General features: G+C 46.4%; 1 protein-coding gene across 2 annotated transcripts; it reads left to right on the top strand.

Moving 5' to 3' along the window:
• The first annotated feature begins 8,735 nt into the window (after positions 1–8,735).
• Positions 8,736–20,544, top strand: LOC127683177 (ETS translocation variant 3). 2 transcript variants are annotated; one of them, XM_052180212.1, is made up of 5 exons: positions 8,736–8,813; positions 10,415–10,470; positions 11,180–11,417; positions 12,547–12,662; positions 18,773–20,544. In XM_052180212.1, the coding sequence occupies exons 2-5, from the start codon at positions 10,425–10,427 to the stop codon at positions 19,912–19,914; spliced, it is 1,542 nt and encodes a 513-aa protein (XP_052036172.1). In that variant the 5' UTR covers positions 8,736–8,813; positions 10,415–10,424; the 3' UTR covers positions 19,915–20,544. The 2 variants fall into 2 exon arrangements, with proteins under 2 accessions (XP_052036172.1, XP_052036171.1); XM_052180211.1 differs by having other exon boundaries at positions 10,412–10,470.
• The last annotated feature ends 1,043 nt before the right edge of the window (positions 20,545–21,587 follow it).

Below are 21,587 nucleotides of genomic sequence, written 5' to 3'. Positions count from 1 at the left end.
AGTCTAGCGGCCTCTAGCTAAAACCCTCTTTATCTAGCCTTTGCTTTCAGCGCTGTCTCTAAAACCCCCGACTGTATTTTTCATCCTACACGCCTTCTCGATGCCCTCATAGCATCACCCTGCCCCGTGCCTGCTCTGGACCGACTAGGACATGTTGTAACTCCCAGAACAACTGAGAACAAGGGGTGGAAGTGGGGGGGGGTCTCCTCAAAAGAAGCCTGGAGGTAGATGGATCTAGGATTGGTATGGTGATGTCACAGTTCTAGGTTAGCACCTCTAAAATTCTCCTGGCCCTCTGCAAGATCTCTGTAGTACCTTCAACCTCCCAGGACAACACTGAAGATCAAGAAAGTAAATTAGCTCTTAAGGCCACCACAACAAAGTACCACTGACCAGGAAAATCAAACAGTAAGAATTTATCTTACAGTCCTGATGGCTAGAAGTCCAATATCAGAGTACTGGCAGGGCTGGCTTCCTCTGAAGTTTCTCTCCCCACCTTATAGGTGCATGCTTCTCTCCCTCCCTCCCTCCCTCCCTTCCTCCTTCCTTCCCTCCCTCCCTTCTTTTCCCTCTCCCTCCTCTCTCTCTCTCCTCCCCCCCCCCCCCGTAATGTCTAAATGCCCTGTACTTGTAAGAATCCAGTTACATTGGATCAGGGCCTAGCCTAATGGCCTCACTTTAACCTAATTACCTCCTGAAATATCTTACTAGTTCCATTCTGAAGTGCTGCAAATTGAGACTTAAATATATAAACTTGGAGATCACACAATTCAGCAATGACAAAGATTCCATCATAGGAGCCTTCTTTGGGACGTCTTTTCAGGTAAAAGGTCCTTCCTAGAACCTTCCAGTAGACTGGAAGAACAGGATCTAATAGCCTGCCCTGTCCTATGACATCTTGTCGACACTGAGAAATGGGGATCGGGGACGGTGGGAAGGGTCTTGTCAGACTCTGCTCCTAGGCTGGCCAAGCTGTCTGCTTAGTGTTACTCCCGGTGTTAGCAGGTCATGCCCCCCTTCCACTGGCTCTCTGAAGCAGAGTTGAGTGCTCTCACCATCCGAGTACTCCTTCACGGCCAGCACAGTGCCTGGTGCAGAGTGAATGTTCAACCGCTACCCACAGAAGGAATAGACAAATAGAATTTAATGAACTAGATGAACCTGTTTGCGTTACATTTGATCACAGCATTAAATCTTGCTCGTATGTTTGGCTTGCATAGTCTGGGGATCATACCTTTAAGTAATTGTGGGGTGCGTGGCTGGTGAAACTGCTGTTACAATCCAGTCCTGTGAGCTCAGGCTCCCCTGAATCTGCAGTGCTGCATGAGTTTTTGTTGAACGAATAAACAAATAATGAATGAATGAGTTAAAGTGGGAAAATGTCTTAAGTCATGTGAGCTAAGAAGTTACTGTTTCTAGAGAACACAGTCCTCTGGGACGGGCATCTGTCTTGCCGATGCTCACAAAGGTGGGTGCCGGATAGTATCTGTCTCTACTTGTAATAAAGAACGTCCAGATGACCAGCCAATAGTCTTAAGGCTGCCATGCTAAGAGCAGATGAACATGAAGTGAATCCACTTGACATGGTCCTGGAGTTTGGTTCACAGAAGTGGTGGACACTCCAGACACTCAGAGGCCTCTGGCTTCCACCTGGCATGTACCGCTTTTGCTCCACGAAACCCCACATATTTAATCCTTGGTGTTCTATAGAACCTAGGAGAATAAAAGCGCCTAATTAATGAACAGCATTAGTTGTGGGGGTGACTGATCTGGTGGTGGTTCCCCAAATTCTGACCACCTAGCCCCAGTGTTAGAGAGACTGGTGGTTTCCAGAAAAGTCATGCTTCTCTCTTTGCATCAGAGGGACAGGACTCAGACAGCTGAGGCACAAATCACGCAGATAAACGAGAAGCTAAGAAGGCAGAAACTCAAGAGTCACTACACGTAACCAACAAGGTTCCCAGAGGCAGTGTATTTTGGCACCATGAGACAAGCTTTGCAACTGAGAGTTGAGTCTCCTCTCACCCTATTTCAGACCCAAAGGACTCTTCCTCCCTCGCACCGTTCAAATAATGAGGTTCAATTAAAACATTCAGGTTCAATTAGTGTGTTAGGGCCTCAGAGGCTGGCTCAGGGCAAAATATTTTCTGTGAGTAACTTAAGAGAAACTAGCACGGTTCTGGACCAGTGCAGCAGCATGCAGGGGCAGGAGACAACTTGGTCTGCAACCAGTGTGTGTATCACGGAAGAGCTGGACAAGATGGCACTTGAGTGCAGTCACGCTCTAGCAGTGCATGCTCCCTGGGCCTCAAGGGCTTTCCTAACAGCCAGGAGAAGGAATTGCATGCTACAGTGTTTTCCTAACAAGTTGTGACCTTTTCTTCTTTCTTTAAGGCATTGGTAGCCCAGAATTTTGCTGGAAAAAAAATATATATATAACCTGTTACTATAATGATGTTTTTTTAATTGTACCAATAAACTAGGTCTTAACACATTAATGCAAGCACATTAGCCAAACCTATTATAATAAACTATTGTTGAGAGAAAAATATCCTGGCAACACTTGTACCTAGAAATTCTGTCGTTGGGATTATTGCCAAAGCAGGATGGACTCCCAGCTCCTTATGATGCTCCACTGCTGTGCATGAACTTGCTCCCCTCTGCCGGCTGCCAACATAACCACTAGCTTTACTTTGATGTTCTCTGCCCCTCCTTCTCCCTCTCCCTCTCCCTCCCTCTTTTCCTCTCCCCTCCCTCTCCCTCTCCCTCCCTCTCTCCCTCCCTTCAGGATCTTATGTAGCCCAGGTTGGTTTCAAACTCTTACTGCTGTCAACAATGGCTTTGAACTCCTAATCCTCCTGCCTCCTCCCAAGGGCAGGCATGTGCTACTGCTCAGAGCCTGCTCTGCGCTTTCATGGCTTTGATTCGCTCACACTAAGCACATTGCTACCTGGAATCCCATAACCTGGAATGCTGCTAATCAACATCCCACAGATCAAAGGCACAGTGACTTTTGAGTCATTTAGAAAATATTTAAGTGCATTCAGAATAGTTTAATGTTAGTATCTGAATGGATTCTGTAGAAGTTGTTTTCATGTTACCCCAAGTGCAAGATGAAGTGAGCAATCCGTAATGAATAACAGAACGAAATCAGCAAGAAATCAACAAACAGGTGAGGATTCATGTCACTGATATGTAGTCTGTTGTCCAGGGTTGAAGGCCCCTGAGTTGCAGTCCCTCTAAGGAAGCCAGGGGTGGGGTGGGGTGAGGATATGGCTAGCAACTCCTCAATGTTTGGTGCTTCTGAAACAGTTGTTCTTATCCAACAGCACCTGTTTCTTATTGTTTTGTAAGTGTCCAAATCAAAAAGGGAACGCAGTTTCACTCTATACCTAGCTGGTCAGTCCAGGTCTATGGAGGGCTGTGATTTGTTATGGAAGCCACATCTGAAAGAGAAGGGAAGGGAACTAAAAAGGTTTCTTTAGGCAACTTCAATATAATAGCTGTCTGCAAATAGCTGAGGGATATCAAATGAGAGAAGCGGTACCTTGACCCATGTAGCACCAGAGCCCAGAACTAAACGTCGTGATTAGAAATGACAGGTGTCACATCCGTACGAGATAAGACTTTCTACAGTGTTTATGGTGATCAACACTTCAATGAACTGGAGCAGAGGCCAAGATTTGGGCAGGAGACTTCTAAAACAAAGTAATTTCTATTCTTTGCCCTGTGGTAGGAGTTTAGATCTTTTATTGTACTATTGTTTTTTCCATGGTCCACCATACATTTTCATGTTCTCTTTTGTAGGTATGACACATTTTATAGTGAAAAACCATTGACTTGGTTGTAAGTTAAGAGGGTTTAAAAAGGAACTGGTGGCACTCAATGAGAGGCTAAAGAACTGATGTTAATGTTCATTCATCTCCAAGATCCTGGAACATACACACGCAATTTTTACAGCAAAGCTCTCCTAAAGTATGGAGGCAACAGACTTTAATTAACTTCCTGGGAGGCATCACCTGTGGCAGGCTCAATGAGCCTTGCTGGTGTGTCCTAGACTATGACCCCATGTCTCTATCGCAGTGCCTATGGTTTCATAGGCTACTATACAAGAGAAAGAGATAACACAATTCCCGTCCTCTCCAGATGGCAAGTGACACCGATAGTAATAAAAAGAAGAGAATGAGAGCCAGGTACAAACAGTGGATAAATATTAAATTTTAAAAGGTTTGCGTAGTGAGTGGGTCAAGGTTTGGAAAACAAATGCCAGGTCTTGGAAAACACAATCTAGATGGGTTCTAACCACAAGCTAGGCCCCTGCTCCCACTGACTTCCATGGCTTCCTAGATGAAGCTGGCCTTAGAAACATAGACTGACAACCAAACGTTCCGGCAGGGGAATCTTTCTCCTGAGCTGCCAGGAATAAATCAAAGCCAAAATAGCCTGGGTGTTCATTTCCTCGTGTAGATCCTGTTCTCCCGTCGTGCTCCTCATGATCTCTCCTCTCTCACTCCCTCTCCACTGTGCTGATCTGAAGAGGAACTAAGACTGAAAGGGGGAACTGAAAGGCCAGGGTGTTTGTGGACTATGAGGGATGTAGAATCCCGGAGAGTCCTCGAGTCCCCAAGTCATTGCAAATAAGCAGCCAAGCCCTCTGCTCTTCCTGGCGCGGCTGTAACCTGGAGCAAAGCTACTTCTGCTTTGGACCCACTTAACCTTTTAACTGGGGATCCCCAATCATGTTACCGACATTAATTCCTCTATCCTTACAACGACCTTAGGTTGATGGGAAAAACAAACCAAACTGATCTTACAAGCTGGTCCAGTCCAGCATGCTAACATGCAAATAATACCTAGTCCAAGTTTATTCTACAATTTATCTTCACTTTACCGAGGAGCATACCACCACAGTATTAGAGGTTTAAATACACCAATTTCATATCAGCCTTTCTGTCTTTGATTTCATCTGTGTCAATCATGTTTTAGTATCTTTTTTTTTTCTCCCTGGAATTTATTTATTTGCTCAGGGCCTCATGTACTCCAGTCTGGTTTCGAATTCAGTATGTAGAGGAAGAAGATCTTCGCCTCTTGATCTCCTACTTCAACCTCCCAAGTGCTGGGATGAATGTGGGCTGGCACACTCCTCTGTGTACTGCTGGGGGTCTAACCTGGAGGTTTGTGTTTAACAGACAAGCACTTTACCAACTGAGGATGCCCTGTCCCCCGCCCCCAGAACCTCTTAGCATGATACTTGATGGAGAAACTGAAACAGAGAGTAACTGACATGCCACCTGAGGCAAGGCATCAGAAAATAAGAAACCCAAAAACCTGAATTCTGAGGCCAAGAATATTTCTCCTCATTAGATTATGAACTAAGTTTAAAACACTGCATCTACTTGAAATTTGTAAAATTATGTGGTAACTACTGTCAAGTTTGAGCTCTTAATACCAAGACTAGTGTGGTGTCGGAGGTGGCAATAAAAGCAATCGTGATCCAGAGTTTAGACATGCTATTACACTCTGTCCTCACCAAGAACATCAGTAGTGTCCCCTCTTAGCTGGGAGGAGGTGGAAACTCAGGGGATGACAATGATGTCCAGCCAGAGAACAGTTGGGCAAACACAGATCGGGGACTGAAGCCTGGGTCTTGGAAGTCCAGGTTCAGGAAGGATACACTTTGGGACATGGGGAGCCTTCTTGCCTTCTGGAGGTGACCAAGAAGTGGATGAAGGCACACTCCCCAGCACCTCCACCCGACAGCAGAGAAGAAGGGGCATCTTTGGGTGCTCGTAGTAAAGGGACAGAGCCTATGTGGTGACCTGCAACCTAAGACAAACACTCTAGGATGAAGAAGCACATACATTACACAAGTTCTCTGAATATAAGCAGCAGCCTTCTGCAAGAGTAGACAGGAGAGAATTTTATTATACACATGTTCAGGGAGGTTCAGGGTGTGGAAACCTATAAGTGCATAAATAAAAATAGGAACAGTTAAGCAATGCAAACTGGAAGTAGGGAAAGGATTCCAATCCAGGAGGGGTTGTTGGAAGAAAAATACAGTTAGGGAATTTCCTCTCTGTTGTTTCATTTCGTTTTTTGAGACAAGACCTCATGTCACTCAGACCAGGCCCAAACTCCCTGTGTGGATGCTGGCTCTGAACTGCTTGCTGATCCTCCTCTGCCTCCCAAGTGACTGGAATTAGTCATGTGCCACTATACCCTGCTCTTCTTTTTTAAATTTAGGAATCAGAGAATAGCTGTATGTTAGTAAGAATGGAATTTTGAGAGTGCATGGCTTAGAACTGAACCTTATCCAAGATGTGGGACAATTACAAATATGGGTGGAGAAGGGGAGAGAGGCAGTAAGTACCAAGGTTACTCTGAGCAACTGGAAATTCAAGAGTGATTACAAGAAATCTTGACTACTAGGCTATATCTAAGTGTTTCCACGCCTGTACTTGCAGAAGGTACATGCTCTCCCCATTTCAGCACAAAAAAAAAACCTTCAACTTGTAAAAGCCTGTTTGCAATAGATGCTGATGGCAGCCATGCCTTGGTGAGCATGGTAGACAGGGACCTTGGTAGACTAGGTAGGCAGCCCCTAACCATCCTGATCTGCCCCCCACATCCCTCCCAGGTTCTGCCACACTATTAAGGTTCCAAGTGAGCAACTGGTTTACCCAAACCTTCATATTGTCCAATTTGCTTTATCAAATCTAAATTCACCTGTTACATTTCATGCGATTAACTAGGTTCTCAGAATATGAGCTCTGTTGAAATCTGCTGTGGCATAAACATTTCTCAAGATATCAGTTCACACTCAAGCCAAATACTGAGACCAGTTCATCCATGTAAAGTGTGTTTATTCATCCTCTGTGACCCTAATTAGAGAAACAGCCCTAGAAAAATTCCTAGTCTAGAAGAGAAGGTAAAATATCTACGGAAGGTGTCCCCATACCCGGCTACCAGTCTTTCATTATGGCTGGCACTAGCCATGCTCACCTAGACCATGAGCTGAAGGTTGACAACCTCAGTGTCTGGAGAAACTGCCCATTCTGATTGCCCTGGTTTCAGAGTTGACAGTGATGAAGATTTGGATGAATGGTGTGAGACTTTGAGGATTCTTAACAGCCTTAAGATCATTTTATCACTATCTAACCATATGCTATATTTACACTGTGCTATCCTCCATCCTAAGTTGTCTACATTATATTCACACATTAAATGTATCAGTGAAATACCTATAGTATCTCCCACACAATAAGATACTACTACTAAACATCTATAGGTGTCCACAGGCATATTCCATAAGTATGTTCAATCAGAAGAGAAACTGGCAATGACTACTTAACCAAGGTAACCAAGTCAATCCGTAGTTGAAAACAAGCTTAGTGGTTCTCAACCATCCTCACGCTGCAACCCTTTAATACAGTTCCTCATGTTGTGGTGACCCCAACCATAAAATTATTTCCGTTTCTACTTCATAACTGTAATTCTGCTACTGTGACCACAGGTTGAGAACCTCTGATTTCCTTTAGGGAAAAGTTCTGTAGAACCAGATATAGAAGATGGTGTTCTAAACTGTACAGAAGATGGAAACCATTATAAAGTATTTCTACACTCAGAGTGCTCACATTTCTAATCCTCTCAATGGTATTTAAATATTGTTCATTTTATTGACTTTCAAACTAGAAGGGTTGGGGAAAGCTTCATCTCACCGACATTATTATTCCTTCCTTTTTAAACAGGTAAGACAACCAACCTTAGGCCATCCTGAGTACTGAATTTATCAATGACTCAAAAAACAAACATTTGCTAGTCTTGCATAGTGATGCGTATCTTTAATTTCAGCAGTTGTAAGAGGCAGGCAGATCCCTGTGAATTCAAGGCCAATCTGGGTCTACATAGTGCTTTCTAGGACAGTCAGAGTTACATCGTCAAGACCTGTCTCAAAATAAACAAAACTAACCAGTAGAAGCCAGAAGGCGGGTTGTGGTGGTGTATGCCTATAATCCTAGTACAGCACAGGATGATTACAAATTCATTGGCCAGCCTGGGAAGGTGCTAATAGGCGGATCGAAAACTAGAAGCCAACCTTTGAAACAGATAATGATAATACTTCCATGTTCTGTGTCGTTCACAGGGGGGGAAAGGTTGTGATTGCACAAAGCAGTAGCTATGAGCTTGATGAAGACTTCAATTCTCTCATCTTCACCTCCTCCACTTTCCACGACTTTTTACTCTCATTCGCTTAACCTTTACTGGTCCCAACTATGCCTCTAGATTGGAACGAGGGTTGGGAACCATTTGGAATTATGGAAACTGATTTCACACCCCTTATCACTAACTCTTAAACAAAATTTGTTTCGGACAAAATTGTAATTGCTTAATCGGGAACAAAAGGCAAAGGGAAAGGGATGGGGGCGGTGTTTGAATGGCAAAGTCGTGCACGCTGTAACACTTGGACGAGGCAGATCAGGACTAAAATGGAACCGTGCAAGGAAACACCATCCTCTCCAGGGCTGCTCAGGGAGGAAAGGCCAACGCCGCGCGTGCCTCTGAAGCTTCTGTGGTCCGGTCAGTGCGGACGAGCCCGCCTTCTGCATACGGTTCCAGCCCCGCGGCCTCCGAGCCGCGGAGGGGCACCGGTACCTTCTGGGCGGAAGCGGTGCCGCTCACGACACCGCCCCCTCCCACCCTGGCCCAGAGTGGAAGTGACGAAAGCCGCCGCGGAGTCACTTCCTTCTGGGTGGATGAGGAGGAGTCCGAGCTGCCGCGGAGGAGCCCGAGTGGAGACCGACGGCGCCGGAGAGGTGAGGCTGGCGTCGGCGGTCGCGGCCCGCGCGGCCAGGACCGAAGGGACGCGGATGAGGGCGGCCGTGGAAGCCGCTGCGGACGGGCGGGAGCGCCGAGCCCCGCCGCAGGCCGGGAGGGTGACCGAGCGCCCTCGGGGAGTCACGAACACCTGCAGACGCGCCTGCGGGCTCCGAGGGGCTTGATGGGCATGTCGGGGGCCGGAGGATCGAGAAGGGGGTGTCCGGCTCGGGCGTCGCCCTGCGCGAGCCCGCAGACACCGGGCTGAAGGGTGTCCCGGAGCAGGGAAAAGGCCCTGCGATCCGACAGCGCAGTGTAGGAGTTAGTCCCGGACAGTTTCCCGGAGCCTTGGAGAGAAATCGGTGTTTCTTCAACCCCATCATCACGGAAATGGGAGAGGAAGCTCTGCCCAGCCCTGGTGCCTTGTTAGCTTGTGTATATCCTGTGTGTGCCACTGTCTGTCTGTTGCCTCTTTTCCTTGAGCCATTTATCAGCTCCTTGATCCCGAGGGTTGTCATGGGCTGAAACTTACTGTTCCCCCTAATATATTTGTCCGGAAAGAAAATGCAGAACACCTAGAGGAATTCTAGGTTAGACGAAATTTCCAAGATTAGGAATTCGTCCCACCCCACCCTGGGGCCTCTGAAGCACCTGTGCTTGCTCAGAACCTGCTCTTGTCTGTGCCGAGGGCTGTCCACCCTGCAGGGTAATAAGTCAGGTAGGTCTCTCCTCCTCCGTCCTTCTCGGCCTTCTCTCGGCAGTCTCACCCTTTCCTCCTCTTTGCTGAAGGATTGACACAAAGCTGTCTGCTGCTAGGAACGGGAAATTTATTGAGGAACTATAAATCTGCGTGGAATGAATTCAGATCCTAGCAAGATGCCTTCCTCCACCGGCCAGGAGATCTGAAGAACCTACTCTATCCTTTTCATTTCCTTGTTAAATAGATGGCATTACATTTTTTTTTCATGAAATTTTAGGAAAGTGACCTGTTTCTTGTATAGAGTGGCTGTACTCAGGGCATGTTTACCTTCTATATCTCAATATTGTTGGAAGGTAAGCCCAGTTTCTTACTGGAAGATGTCCTTCTCCTCACACAATTCAGGAAACAGATAGAATCAGATGAACCTTTTTGAGTAGGGGATTTGGATTTTACACACACACACACACACTTTAAGTTGGTGTGTCTGCATGAGTTCAGGCTTCTGTATGTTGGCATCTGGGCTTGTCTATGAACAAAAAACAAACTGTGTGGCTTGCTTTTGCTGCCGTTTTGGACTTGTTTCACTCTTCCCTTTCCTCTCTGATGTTGGAGGGTTGGTTGGTCACAAGGAAGAAAGCAAATATTAAGGACAGTGTTTACACTTTGTGGCTAAGGTCAGGTGAGAGATAATTATGGCTTTTGAGGCTGATGACCTGAGGACCATCATTTGATGACATGAGGATTACTACTTTAGAGGTGACATGTTTGAAAAGGCAAAAGAAGGCTTTGAAAAAAAAGTAAAGGCAAAAAGAAGGATGGGGGTGGGGAACTGCAGCCCCCATAAGCCTTAATTAGATAACTCATAACATCTCAAAATAATAGTGACTTGTCTCTCAGCAGGAGGGCGAAAATGAAAGCAGGCTGTAGCATCGTGGAAAAGCCAGAAGGAGGTGGAGGTGAGCAGAAGTTCTTCATCTCTGATAAATCTGGAATGACCCTTGGTGCTTCCTGTTCTTCTGCTTGGGCTTAGCTGACAAATGCTAGACCAGGACTGAAGGCCTCATGGCCCTGTAGATCTTGGTAGGATCGGCTGAAGGCTTGTTTCCTATGAATAAACATATAGCTCATGCAGCCCACACACGTTTGTTGCATGTTTTAATGTCTGGGGATAAAGTGCTTTCTGCCATATGTCCCTAAAACATTAGTTTATCTTTCTTCTTTATTCCTTTTAGACCAGTCCTGTAAAGTAGGTATCTATGGAAAGGTAATGGATTAGGGTATCTAGGCACTGCTGCCCAACTTGTATTAGATCCCAGTGCCGGCAGCACATGCCTGTAATCCCAGCACTCTGGGAGGCAGAGGCAGGCGGATTTCTGAGTTCGAGGTCTACAGAGTGAGTTCCAGGACAGCCAGGGCTATACAGAGAAACCCTGTCTCCAAAAATCCAAATCCAAAAAACCAAAAAAGAAAAGATCTCAGTGATTGCCACAAGTATGGGTACTTTCTCCATCCTTTCCTCGCCTCTTCATGGTGAGCCTAGCTGACTGGAAGGGTGTGTTTGCCAAGTACTCTAGAGATTGTGAGCGGTGGAATGTGGAGGTGGGGGTACTGGCGTGTTTGTACCTAACTCCTAGCTGCTTTGATCTTGCCCTTTTCCCACGTAAGGGTATCAGTTTCCGGATTGGGCCTACAAAGCAGAGTCATCGCCAGGCTCCCGGCAGATCCAGCTGTGGCACTTCATCCTGGAACTGCTGCAGAAGGAAGAGTTCCGACATGTCATCGCCTGGCAGCAGGGAGAGTACGGGGAGTTTGTCATCAAGGACCCCGACGAAGTGGCTCGCCTCTGGGGCCGCAGGAAGTGTAAACCGCAGATGAACTATGACAAGCTGAGCCGGGCCCTCAGGTGAGAGGAGCAAGCCCCAGGTGTGTGGCTTGGACAGAGTTGGAAGGGAAGTACGTGGTTCTGGGACTGTTATCTGGAAAGCTATCAGGTGATGAAGGACTGCACCTAGTGAGTGGTGTGTGACTCGAATGTGTGAGTAAAGAGGTGTTGGTCTGAGTGGCACAAGAGGTAAAGGGGGTGGGCGGGAGTTCCAGCGTGGCTGGCACTGGCTCCTGACCGCTGGTTCTGCTTTGTAGTGGGTAAGAATACATGGCGAAACATGGACTCGGACTCACTGATAATCCAGAGGATTAGTGTAGACTTCCCTGTTGGGAAATTCCTACCATTTCTTTGCTGTAGGCTCTTCTGTAGACAAAGCGAGAAGGGAAAACCTGAAAATGGCAGGAGGCTCGCCGAGTGCCTCTGAGCCCAGCTGCTCACGCACCAGACCCGCAGCCTCCGTGGTCCATCTGGGTTGCCACAGCATGTCCAAAGAACAAACACTCTTAAGTTCCCACATTTTCTCTTCTCTATCACCTTTAAAACTTTATAACTCTTTAGTCCTCAAGGGGCCAGCAGGTAGTTTATGATATCTGTTACTTAATAGAAGCCAGGTCACAGATTCCATTCTCAGCAGTGTAAGTGTAAAATCTGTGCAGTGAAATCTTCGCCGGAGCCTCCCACATCCTATGTGTGCCACATTAAAGGTGCAGCAGCCCAGGCTGCTGATGGCCTCCAGCTCATGCCGGGTCCCACTTGCTGCCGTAAAACAGGTTGTTTCTTCCTTGCGCTTGGGCTCCTGACTGACCCCATGAAGTCCCCCTGAATGTCTGACCCAACCTGGGTAAGACAGAAAGAAACTGCACAGTTAGTTATTCACAGTGGAGCAGGAAGGAAGTGGACTATAGATCGAAACTGTAGAGAAATGAGACAGTGAGTGGTTAGAACCGAGAAGGTGTTTGGATCACCAGGGATGTGAAGGCCTGGCCAGCGACTACAGCTGAGCTGACACTAGAAGGGAAAAGTGAGCTCTTGGGTCCCCAAGGCCAAAGGATTGCTGGAGGTTTCTGTAAGCAATGCTTAGAGCCAGGATTGATCTTAGTAATTACTCAAGTGTAGCAAATGCTGAACATGTGTCCTTCCTTTGTAGATACTATTACAACAAGAGGATCCTTCATAAAACAAAAGGGAAAAGGTTCACTTACAAGTTTAACTTCAACAAGCTGGTGATGCCCAATTACCCGTTTATCAACATCCGCTCCAGTGGTAAGATGCAAGCCTGTGGTGGAGGGTGGGTTGTGAATGCTACAAGAATTTTCAAAACCCCAAATCTGAGACACTCCCCGTGTAAGGAGATTTTTAGAAACTGTGCAGTGATGGGATGCCTTGGGCTACCTCAAGGCCTTACTCAGCTGAGGGTAGTGGGCTGTGCGGGGCTCTCTTAGGCTTCTTCAGTTTCTCTTCTTCCCTTTTATATGGACTATTCTCGGGCTCCAGGATAGCAACTAAACTCCTTTTGGGGAATGAGTCCATAGGTTTATGTTGAGTTTTAAGTTCAAGGCTGTTTTAACACCTTGCCCAATGGCTGTTTCATAGCTGTGAACCTGTTTCTATAAACGTTTCCGATTTTCTATGAAACTACATGCCCTCCCTTATCACGTGAGTGTCATCAAAACCACAGCATCCTTGATCAGAGAAGGGGAAGTTGACGCGTTCACAGTGAAAGGCCTAGTGAGGCCCTGATGCGCAGCAGCTCGAAACTCCGCTCCTCAGTGCAGGGCTCAGGGCTGCAAGCAGGCTTTCCCTGTCCAGGTCACAGTATTGCATCACAGCTCACAGCCTCTTCGCCTGCCGCTCGATAAAGACACAGCCACTTATAAAAGTGTGAGATGTTGTTGATTGTGAGATTAGAGTTTGCTTTTTGCTTTGGGGTTTTTTGGGTTTTTTTTTTTTTGTTCGGTTGGGGGGCAGCATTAAAAGATGATAAAGTATCCACCTGCTCCGGAGTTGCTTCTTGTGACACTTGAGACAGGTCTCACTCTGTAATCAGATGGTCTTGAACTTTGCTCTGCTGTCAACCTGGCCTGGAGCAGTCCTCCGCCTTATCATCCTAGCGCTAGGATTGCAGGTGTCAAGGACCTTCTTGACCAATCTTATCTTTGTTCTCTGTGGCATTCTGTGCAGAGAAAACATGATGATTTTGAATGAAAGTCCTCTGAGGTTGGCAGAAACTTAAAAACTAGAGGAGGGTGTGGCTAGGAGAATCTAATACTCAGATGTCTGTGGATGGGTAATTACTACACCTAACAGGTTAGGGCAGCTTTAGCTCGACTGCTCTCGCTGAAGTTCCTCTCTCCAGTAACCGCTCCCTCCTGTCCCTGGGGCATGCATTTGGGGGTGGGGGTTGGAATGCACCTCTAATTACAACCTGTTTTCTTTCCCTGTGCCTAAGGGAGCTGCATTAGGAAATCAAGCGCTGTTCTAGCCCCTGGAATCTTGTTTCCTCTGTTTCTCACTCTGGCTTCTTCCCTGTGAGCCTCTAGACAGTAGGACCGCAGACAGACAGCCATCAGTCTTGAAGCAGTGTTGCTCCTCATACCCTTGCACTCCAGCTCTGGAAACGTCGGGCTTGTTCTTTGATCCCTTTTCATCAATCGAAAGCCCAGAAGTTCAACCATTTAGACAACTTGAATAAAATATCCAACTGACCTAGAAGTAATATGATTTTCCAAGGCAAGGAATTATGGCCTCTGATTCTGTAGAAGTTCTGGTCTGCAGGCCTAACAGTAGTTAGTGGTCTGGCATACCTGTTATACCAAAAGCTATTAAACCACCAGTGATCTTAAAAGGGTTCAAGATGATAATCAAAAGTCCTGGGGTGGCCATAACTCAGAACAGCACTTGCCTGGCATGTATAAGGCTGTGGGTTCAACAGTCAGTACAAAAAAAGAAAAAAAAAATAATCCCGGGAAAATAAAACAGTGAGCTGTCCCTTTGAGCAGTTGGTTTCTTGGTATAGATAACACCAAAGAACCAGAATCATTTGTTGACAGAGAACTTTTGCCCATATAGACCAAGTTTAAAATTAGCATAATGTTGATGAAGGAAAATGACTTTATTAAACATCTACTTAGTAGAGGTCCTTTGGTTTGGTTTAGTGAATTCCTCTATGCCTAGTAAAATATATGATGATACTACTATACAGAGGACAAAATTAAGGATGAAGACAGCAGAGCCAAAGACAGAAATAGGTTCAGTCCTTCATCCCACTATTAAAATCATGCTTTTGGATAACATATCCCGCACCTTTCTCATGATTAGGACTTACTTGCCCGTGCGTTAGTGTAAGTGCTAATCCCTAAAGAAAACAAAGGAGTTTGGGGAAGTTCTCTTCCTCTAAGAGCTTAGGAGCCTGGCTGAGAGATAAGATTCTAGGTTTGTGTGATGGGAAATAGAGGGTGTGTTAGTAAGTCCCCTTGACAGACCCTGAAGGCTAGAGATCCTCCCTGTTGTTGGCTGATGTATGGAACTATTCTAGTCTTTCTGTTTTAAGTACAAAAATATGGCCAAATACAAAACCAAATACTACAGAACCTTTATCAGTGTGGATATTGCTTTCGCTCCACATTTGTTCTATTCATTGTTAATAATTTAAGGTAGAGTTGAGCATGGTAGAGCAAGTTTGTAATTTTGGCACTGAAGAAACAAGAGGTCCAAGGGTCCGGCGTTCAAGGTCACCCTGAGCTGTTTGGCAATTGACATAAACTATAACCTGTGCTACTCTAAGACCATGTCTCCAGACTCCCCCAAAGACACTTTAGGGTAGAGTATTCACTATTTGAGTGGTAGTGTGATACTTGTAGGAACTAAGCCTTGTGGTACACACTTGCAACCCCAGCACTTAGAAGGCTGAGGCAAGGGGATTAAGAGTTTGAGGTCAACATTGGCTGTATGATGAGTTTCTGTCTCAAGAAGGTATACCTGTGTGCAGTATCTTATTATATACATGTAGTATATATACTTATTATATGAGTACATCAAATATAATATGGCCCAAATATAAACAGGTATTTAAATTTTTAAAATTATTGAATTTTGATTTTTTCTGGGAACATTAAAAATTAAGCCAGGCATAGGGGTTTATGCTGGTAAATGCAAACATTTTATTCTTTATGCTCTTTTATACTTACATATGTATATTTGCCTACAAAACATTGCAAAGAGAGAGAAGATACTGGTTTAAAGTAGTTAACTCTCAGTAGGTGGGGACAGGGCAAGCTAAACCTGTCTCTTAAATTTGCCTCTCTGCCACCACCCTGATTTTTAATACTTACTTTGGAAAACTTGCAACCTAATGGAGAACTGAGTGGAGAACAGAGCATTGGCGTACCCTCCCCATGATGGCTGGTGGCTAACAACATTGCCACGTGTGCTTTATCTCTGTTTGCAGATACTTTCGGTATCTAGAGATTAGCATGCAGGTGCCATGGCTTTTCTCCCAGAAACAAGGATGTTCTTTTCCATAGCTGCAATAACATTGCCACTCACCCAGGAAATTCAGTGTTAATCTAGTAATATATATAACATGGCCCGTATGTAAACTGTATTTAAATTTTCTTAGATTTAAAACTCTGAATTTTGATTTGTTTTTTGAACCATTAAAATTAAGCTAGACACAGTGGCTCGTGATGATGATGAAGGCACTTGGAAGACAGGCAGGTGGACCTCTGTTAGTAGCAAGTTCTAGGCCAGCCAACACTGTATAGAACAAAAAAAACAAGTAAGTTTGTTTTATTTATTTATTTATTTATTTATTTATTTATTTATTTATTGTTTTTGGTTTTTGGTTTTTTTGGATTTGGTTTTTTCGAGACAGGGTTTCTCTGTGTAGCCCTGGCTGTCCTGGAACTCACTCTGTAGACCAGGCTGGCCTCGAACTCAGAAATCCTCCTGCCTCTGCCTCCCAGAGTGCTGGGATTACAGGCGTGCACCACCACCGCCTGGCAGTAATATTTTAACAACACATGTCGTGTTAATAGCACAGGTGTGTCCCGAAGCCTCACAGATACTAACCATTTCTCAAATTGGTCTTACTATTTCCTACTTAAGAAAACAGGGCCAGAAAGGCCATTTTATTTTCAGAGATACATGGGAAGGATGGGGTTCGAACCTATGCAGAGGACTTACTGTTTGCACTGTTTACAGAGGGAGTACCAAAAGCTCCAGCGTATCAGTTACACTAGTTACAAGGTAGAAGATTCAAGAGCTAAGGTTCCGCTTTCTGAGCCTGGTCCCTGGGGCTGCCAGAGGCGCTCTTCTTTCAAGTGCCCACCCACACGTTTTACAGGAGGGTGTTTGCTTGCTCGCTCGCTTGTTTTTCAGAGAGAGCCGTAGATTTGACACCTCAGTATATCATGCACAAAAGTGGGGGACTTTCCGTGAATCAGCAGCCACTGTCCACTCTTCACCCTCGTCCTACCTTCCTCTTCCCCGTGGAAGTGCATTTGGAAATAACTGCTATTCCTCCATACAGGTGTGCAGTGTGTATATAAAAACTAGAGTAGACGCCATTAAAAATAAAAACAGAACTGACTCGACTTAAGCCAGCACCTCTCACTTACTTAGGAAACAGGACTTCCTTTCTCTCTCCACATTCTCCTTGTAGCTTATATTCTGCATTTCGGATTATAAACACATTATTTTTCACTTTTAACTAACAACTTCTTCTATTTTTTTTTTAATTTATGTCTCTATGTTTTGCCTGTATGCATGTATGTACTTGTACCTCGTGTGTACAGTGCCCTTGGAATCCAGAAGATCCAGATTTTGGATCTCCTGAAACTGGAGTTACAGATGGTTGTCAGCAGCATGTGGGTCCTCTTCAGGAGCAGCAGGTGCTCTTAACCACTGAGCCACTTTTACAACCTTTAGATAAGACTTAATAAGTCAAGAGTCAAAATAATAAAAATAATGGACTCTTAGTTGCTGTAAACTAAGGAAGAGATCCAGCTTGGACCCAGCTTGGCTCTGTTCAAATTGTATGCAAGGTCATGTGTCTAATTCTCCTAGGTATTAATCTTAATAATTAAAGAGCCTTTAAAACAAGGCCTACAGGAGAACTGTCCCTGGCAGGTTTCACTCAACCATGGGCACCAAGACAGCCACAGTCTCCCACCCAGTGGCCTGCTCAGGAGTTACGCCCGGGATCAACTGTTGTCTGGCAGCGTCTGTCAGAACAACAGTCCTGACACTATACCTTATGCATTGTCTTTTCTCCTGCACCACCAAACTTTGACTGTTCCTCCTCCCCATTTCCTTTTATCTCTCCGTCATGTATGAAGAATTCTTTGGACATCATCATGTTAGCAGCCACTGGTTCCTCCCAGGAACTTCTAGGGCACCCCTGAAAGGGCAGGTAGCAGCTTTCTTTTTTTTCTTTTTTTTTTTTTTTTTTTTAATTTTTAGGTAGCAGCTTTCTTACACCTTCATTTAGGGCTTTTAGGGGAAGTTGAGAATTTATGAGCTTTTCAAGTTAATATGATACGGCGGTATTTTCTTCTTAGAGTTTGGAATTTGGTGGTTAAACTTGGTGTTTTGATCCATCCTATCCTCACATCACAGTGACTTCCCTGCCTAAGTCTCCCAAGTACTGGAATTATAAGCATGAGCCATCACACCTGCCAGCAGTCTGACTTGGGAGAGGAAACTTTAGGTGGTGAATTTTCTCCCATCCTTCTCAGTGCTTGAGAACACGTTGGACTATAGATACAGAAAGACTAGGAGATAATGATTGTCTATCACAACTCTCTTTCACTGAAGTAGGACCCTGCCCATTTATGTGAGGTAGAATCTGGGCTTTCAGTGCAACTACGTGCATGCGTTTTGTTTGGCTGTGTTGCTGCTGGGTTTACTTGCTTTATAAGCACAGCCAAAATTATGATGGTGAGAAAAACCTTACTCATGAAGTTGGGAACAGAAATAGGTGGTGCACACACACACACACACGATAGAGTTGCCAGGCAGAGGCTCTGGGACCCATTGGGATATAATTTTAAATAACAGGCAGCCTGTGAGCATTGCTCACAGATGGATGATGTGATGTGTGGGCAGCAGGACCACCACGCGACAGTAAGGTAAGAAGCCAGGCTGAATGGAAAAGCTGAGCTACTGTCCTTGAACCCTCAGCCCAAGTGCTGGGATTGCAAGTCTGTACTTCCACACCCAGCCTGAACAGTAGTTTTGAGAAAGACTCAAACTAGGTAGGTTTATTTCCTGTTGTCACTGAGCACGTGTACTTAGCCAGTGTAAGCAGGCAGTGATAGGCAGTGACCAGGTGACTGACCAGTGCTGACTTCTTTGCTTTTCTTCTGTCACAGGTGTGGTTCCTCAGAGTGCACCACCAGTGCCAACCGCCTCTTCCCGGTTCCATTTTCCACCTCTAGACACCCATTCTCCTACTGGTGATGTGCAGCCAGGGCGGTTCTCTGCCAGCTCCCTGAGGGCTTCTTGTCCTGAGTCAGGTGGTACCGCTGATAGAAAAGTGGAGCCTTCGGACCTGGAAGATGGCTCAGCCTCTGACTGGCACCGGAGCATGGATTTCATGCCCTCTCGAAATGCTCTTGGTGGAGGAGCAATCGGCCACCAGAAACGCAAGCCTGACATAATGCTTCCTCTCTTCACCCGGCCAGCAATGTACCCAGACCCTCACAGTCCTTTCGCTATCTCTCCAGTCCCTGGCCGTGGAGGGGTCCTTAATGTCCCCATTTCACCAGCCCTGTCCCTGACTCCCACCATGTTCTCCTATAGTCCCTCGCCGGGCCTGAGCCCCTTTACCAGCAGCAGTTGCTTCTCCTTCAACCCAGAGGAAATGAAACACTACCTTCATTCTCAAGCCTGTTCTGTGTTCAACTACCATCTGAGTCCCCGGACTTTTCCCCGTTACCCAGGGCTCATGGTCCCACCGCTGCAGTGCCAAATGCATCCTGAGGAGCCTTCCCAGTTCTCCATCAAGCTGCAGCCCCCACCTGCTGGACGCAAGAACCGCGAGAGGGCAGAGAGCAGTGAGGAGGCCACCCGTGGCTCAGTGCCTGCCAGCACTCCTATTCCCTCTCGGATTAAGGTAGAGCCGGCCACTGAGAAGGATCCTGACGGCCTCAGGCAGTCAACCCAGGAAAAGGAGGAACAGGCCCAGGAAGTGGACACCGTGCAGACCAGGACCATAGAAGAGGGGAAAGGCACAGTATTTGCCCACCCCTCACCCACCTGGCCGTCTATATCCGTTAGCATCCCCAGTGACGAGCCCCTCGAGGTGACTGAAGACAGTGAGGACAAGGCTGCCAGGGAGCCCGGGGTACCCGAGAAGAAAGAAGACGCCCTGATGCCCCCTAAGCTTCGGCTGAAGAGGCGGTGGAATGATGACCCTGAAGCGCGGGAGCTCAACAAGCCGGGCAAGTGCCTGTGGAATGGGGCGGGGCCCCAGGGCCTGGCCGCGGCTGCCGCTGCTGCTGCAGATGCTTAGGACCACAGTGGGAGGGACGCTGTCCATATTACAATCAAAAATACATATTTATGTAGCAAGATTCTGGGGCGGGAGGTGGGGCTAAGCTGGTTTGATAATTCTGGGGCGTGGACTTGGACTTTCTGTCGGGGAAGGGACGAGTATCTTGTGTTGTAGAATAAGTGGGGTGTGAACACTTTCTTTCTTGGTGCGTAGGACATAGGGAGGCTATGAACTCTGGGGAAGGAGCCCGTTTCCTGTCCCTCATGCTGCCTGACAAGCCCCGTAGGCCCACACTGTAGTCCCGTTACAGGTCAGGCTCTATAGTCGTTCCTATTATATTTATACAGAAAGCCCACAGTGGGACACTGCGCTGAGAGAGAGAGAGAGAGAGGGAGAGGGAGAGGGAGAGAGGGAGGGAGGGAGGAAGGGAGGAAGGGAGGAAGGGAGGGCTGGAAGGTTAGGTGGTAAGAACAGTACTAAGCCTGTTACCTGAGTATTTATTTCAGGAGAGAAAAAGTTCATTGCAGTCTTACTGAAATGGAGGGGCGTTCAGATGGTGTGTTCTCTCCACTCTTCCCCTTGTCCCTCACTAAAGTAAGGACACACACAATCTCTCTCTCTCTCTCTCTCTCTCTCTCTCTCTCTCTCTCTCTCTCTCTCTCTCTCTCCCACGCATGCACTCTCTCTTTCTCTCCCTGGGGGGAAGGTGACACACATTTGGCTCCCCCCAGCTTTTTTTTTAGAAAATATTTTCAAGACATGTGAGTGAACCGCCAGTTATACTGGGCAGGGAGGGCACAGAAGACCCCCACCCCTGGCCCCTCAGCCTCACAGTTGAGGTGGGAAGGCAGCCTGGCTGCGAGGTCCTTGGACTCTCACCTTCACCTCTCAAAAAGCCATGAGGAGTTGTAAACTCTTGATCAGGGAAGAAAGAGGAGGGCAGGAGGAAGTAACCCAATGCCTTTAAAAACAAAAATGACAGAAATGGTCTTCATTTTTCTTTTTCCATTGTTGGCTTGGTTTCCCAAACCAAGCGTGACTGAGCACGTTTTATGAGGAGCAGGATAGCACCGTTGAAGATGTTTTTCTGTTGTGTCTGGTTGTCTTACTGTTTTCTTAAGTCGAGCCTTAACTATGAACATGCTTTAAGATGATACGGGTCTGTCAGCATAAACCTGTGAAGGGCATGGACACTGTTCAGGTAACCCAGGAATGGTGAGGCACAGTCGGTTTCCTAGCTGATAGTTATTCCCTCCGAATATTGCCGGTCCGGGTGGCAGCAGGGCAGGATTGTGGGAATGAAAGGCAGATGATACTGTAAACACAAAGTACTGCTTGTTGAAACTGAAGGAAGAGGTAGGAAGGTGGTAACCAGATGCCAGAAGGTCTGGTGTGAGGGAAAGTGCGTGTCTGCCCTGCAGTGGTGTTGCTGGCGTTGTGGTCCCTTTGCCCACATTGTTCTGATCGGTTGACTATTCCCAGAATACAGTTCAACGACAGGAGTCGTTTCTCCCTGGGAAATTCCCTTACAGCAACCTCAAAGGAATGGGAAGATACCGATCTTATGTGAAACAAAACACTACACTAGGGTAGAGAGAAAGCAATAGCCAACTGCCTCTGTGTACGTGTGTGCGCTGAGTAGCTCAGAACAGCAAGAAGAAATCGTTCCGTATCTGCTGAGGCAAGGGACG

The sequence above is a fragment of the Apodemus sylvaticus genome, chromosome 4 (assembly GCF_947179515.1).
Source record: "Apodemus sylvaticus chromosome 4, mApoSyl1.1, whole genome shotgun sequence".
NCBI lineage: Eukaryota > Metazoa > Chordata > Mammalia > Rodentia > Muridae > Apodemus > Apodemus sylvaticus.
The sequence above is the reverse complement of the archived record's forward strand: the minus strand, read 5'-3'. Positions and strand labels throughout refer to the sequence as shown.

What these genes read in the sequence shown, in the direction of transcription:
- LOC127683177 (XM_052180212.1), top strand. Translation starts at nt 10,425, where the DNA reads ATGAAAGCAGGCTGTAGCATCGTGGAAAAGCCAGAAGGAGGTGGAG. An exon ending in AAAGCCAGAAGGAGGTGGAG is followed by an intron (nt 10,471 to 11,179) that starts GTGAGCAGAAGT and finishes TTCCCACGTAAG; the next exon opens with GGTATCAGTTTCCGGATTGG. An exon ending in AAGCTGAGCCGGGCCCTCAG is followed by an intron (nt 11,418 to 12,546) that starts GTGAGAGGAGCA and finishes CTTCCTTTGTAG; the next exon opens with ATACTATTACAACAAGAGGA.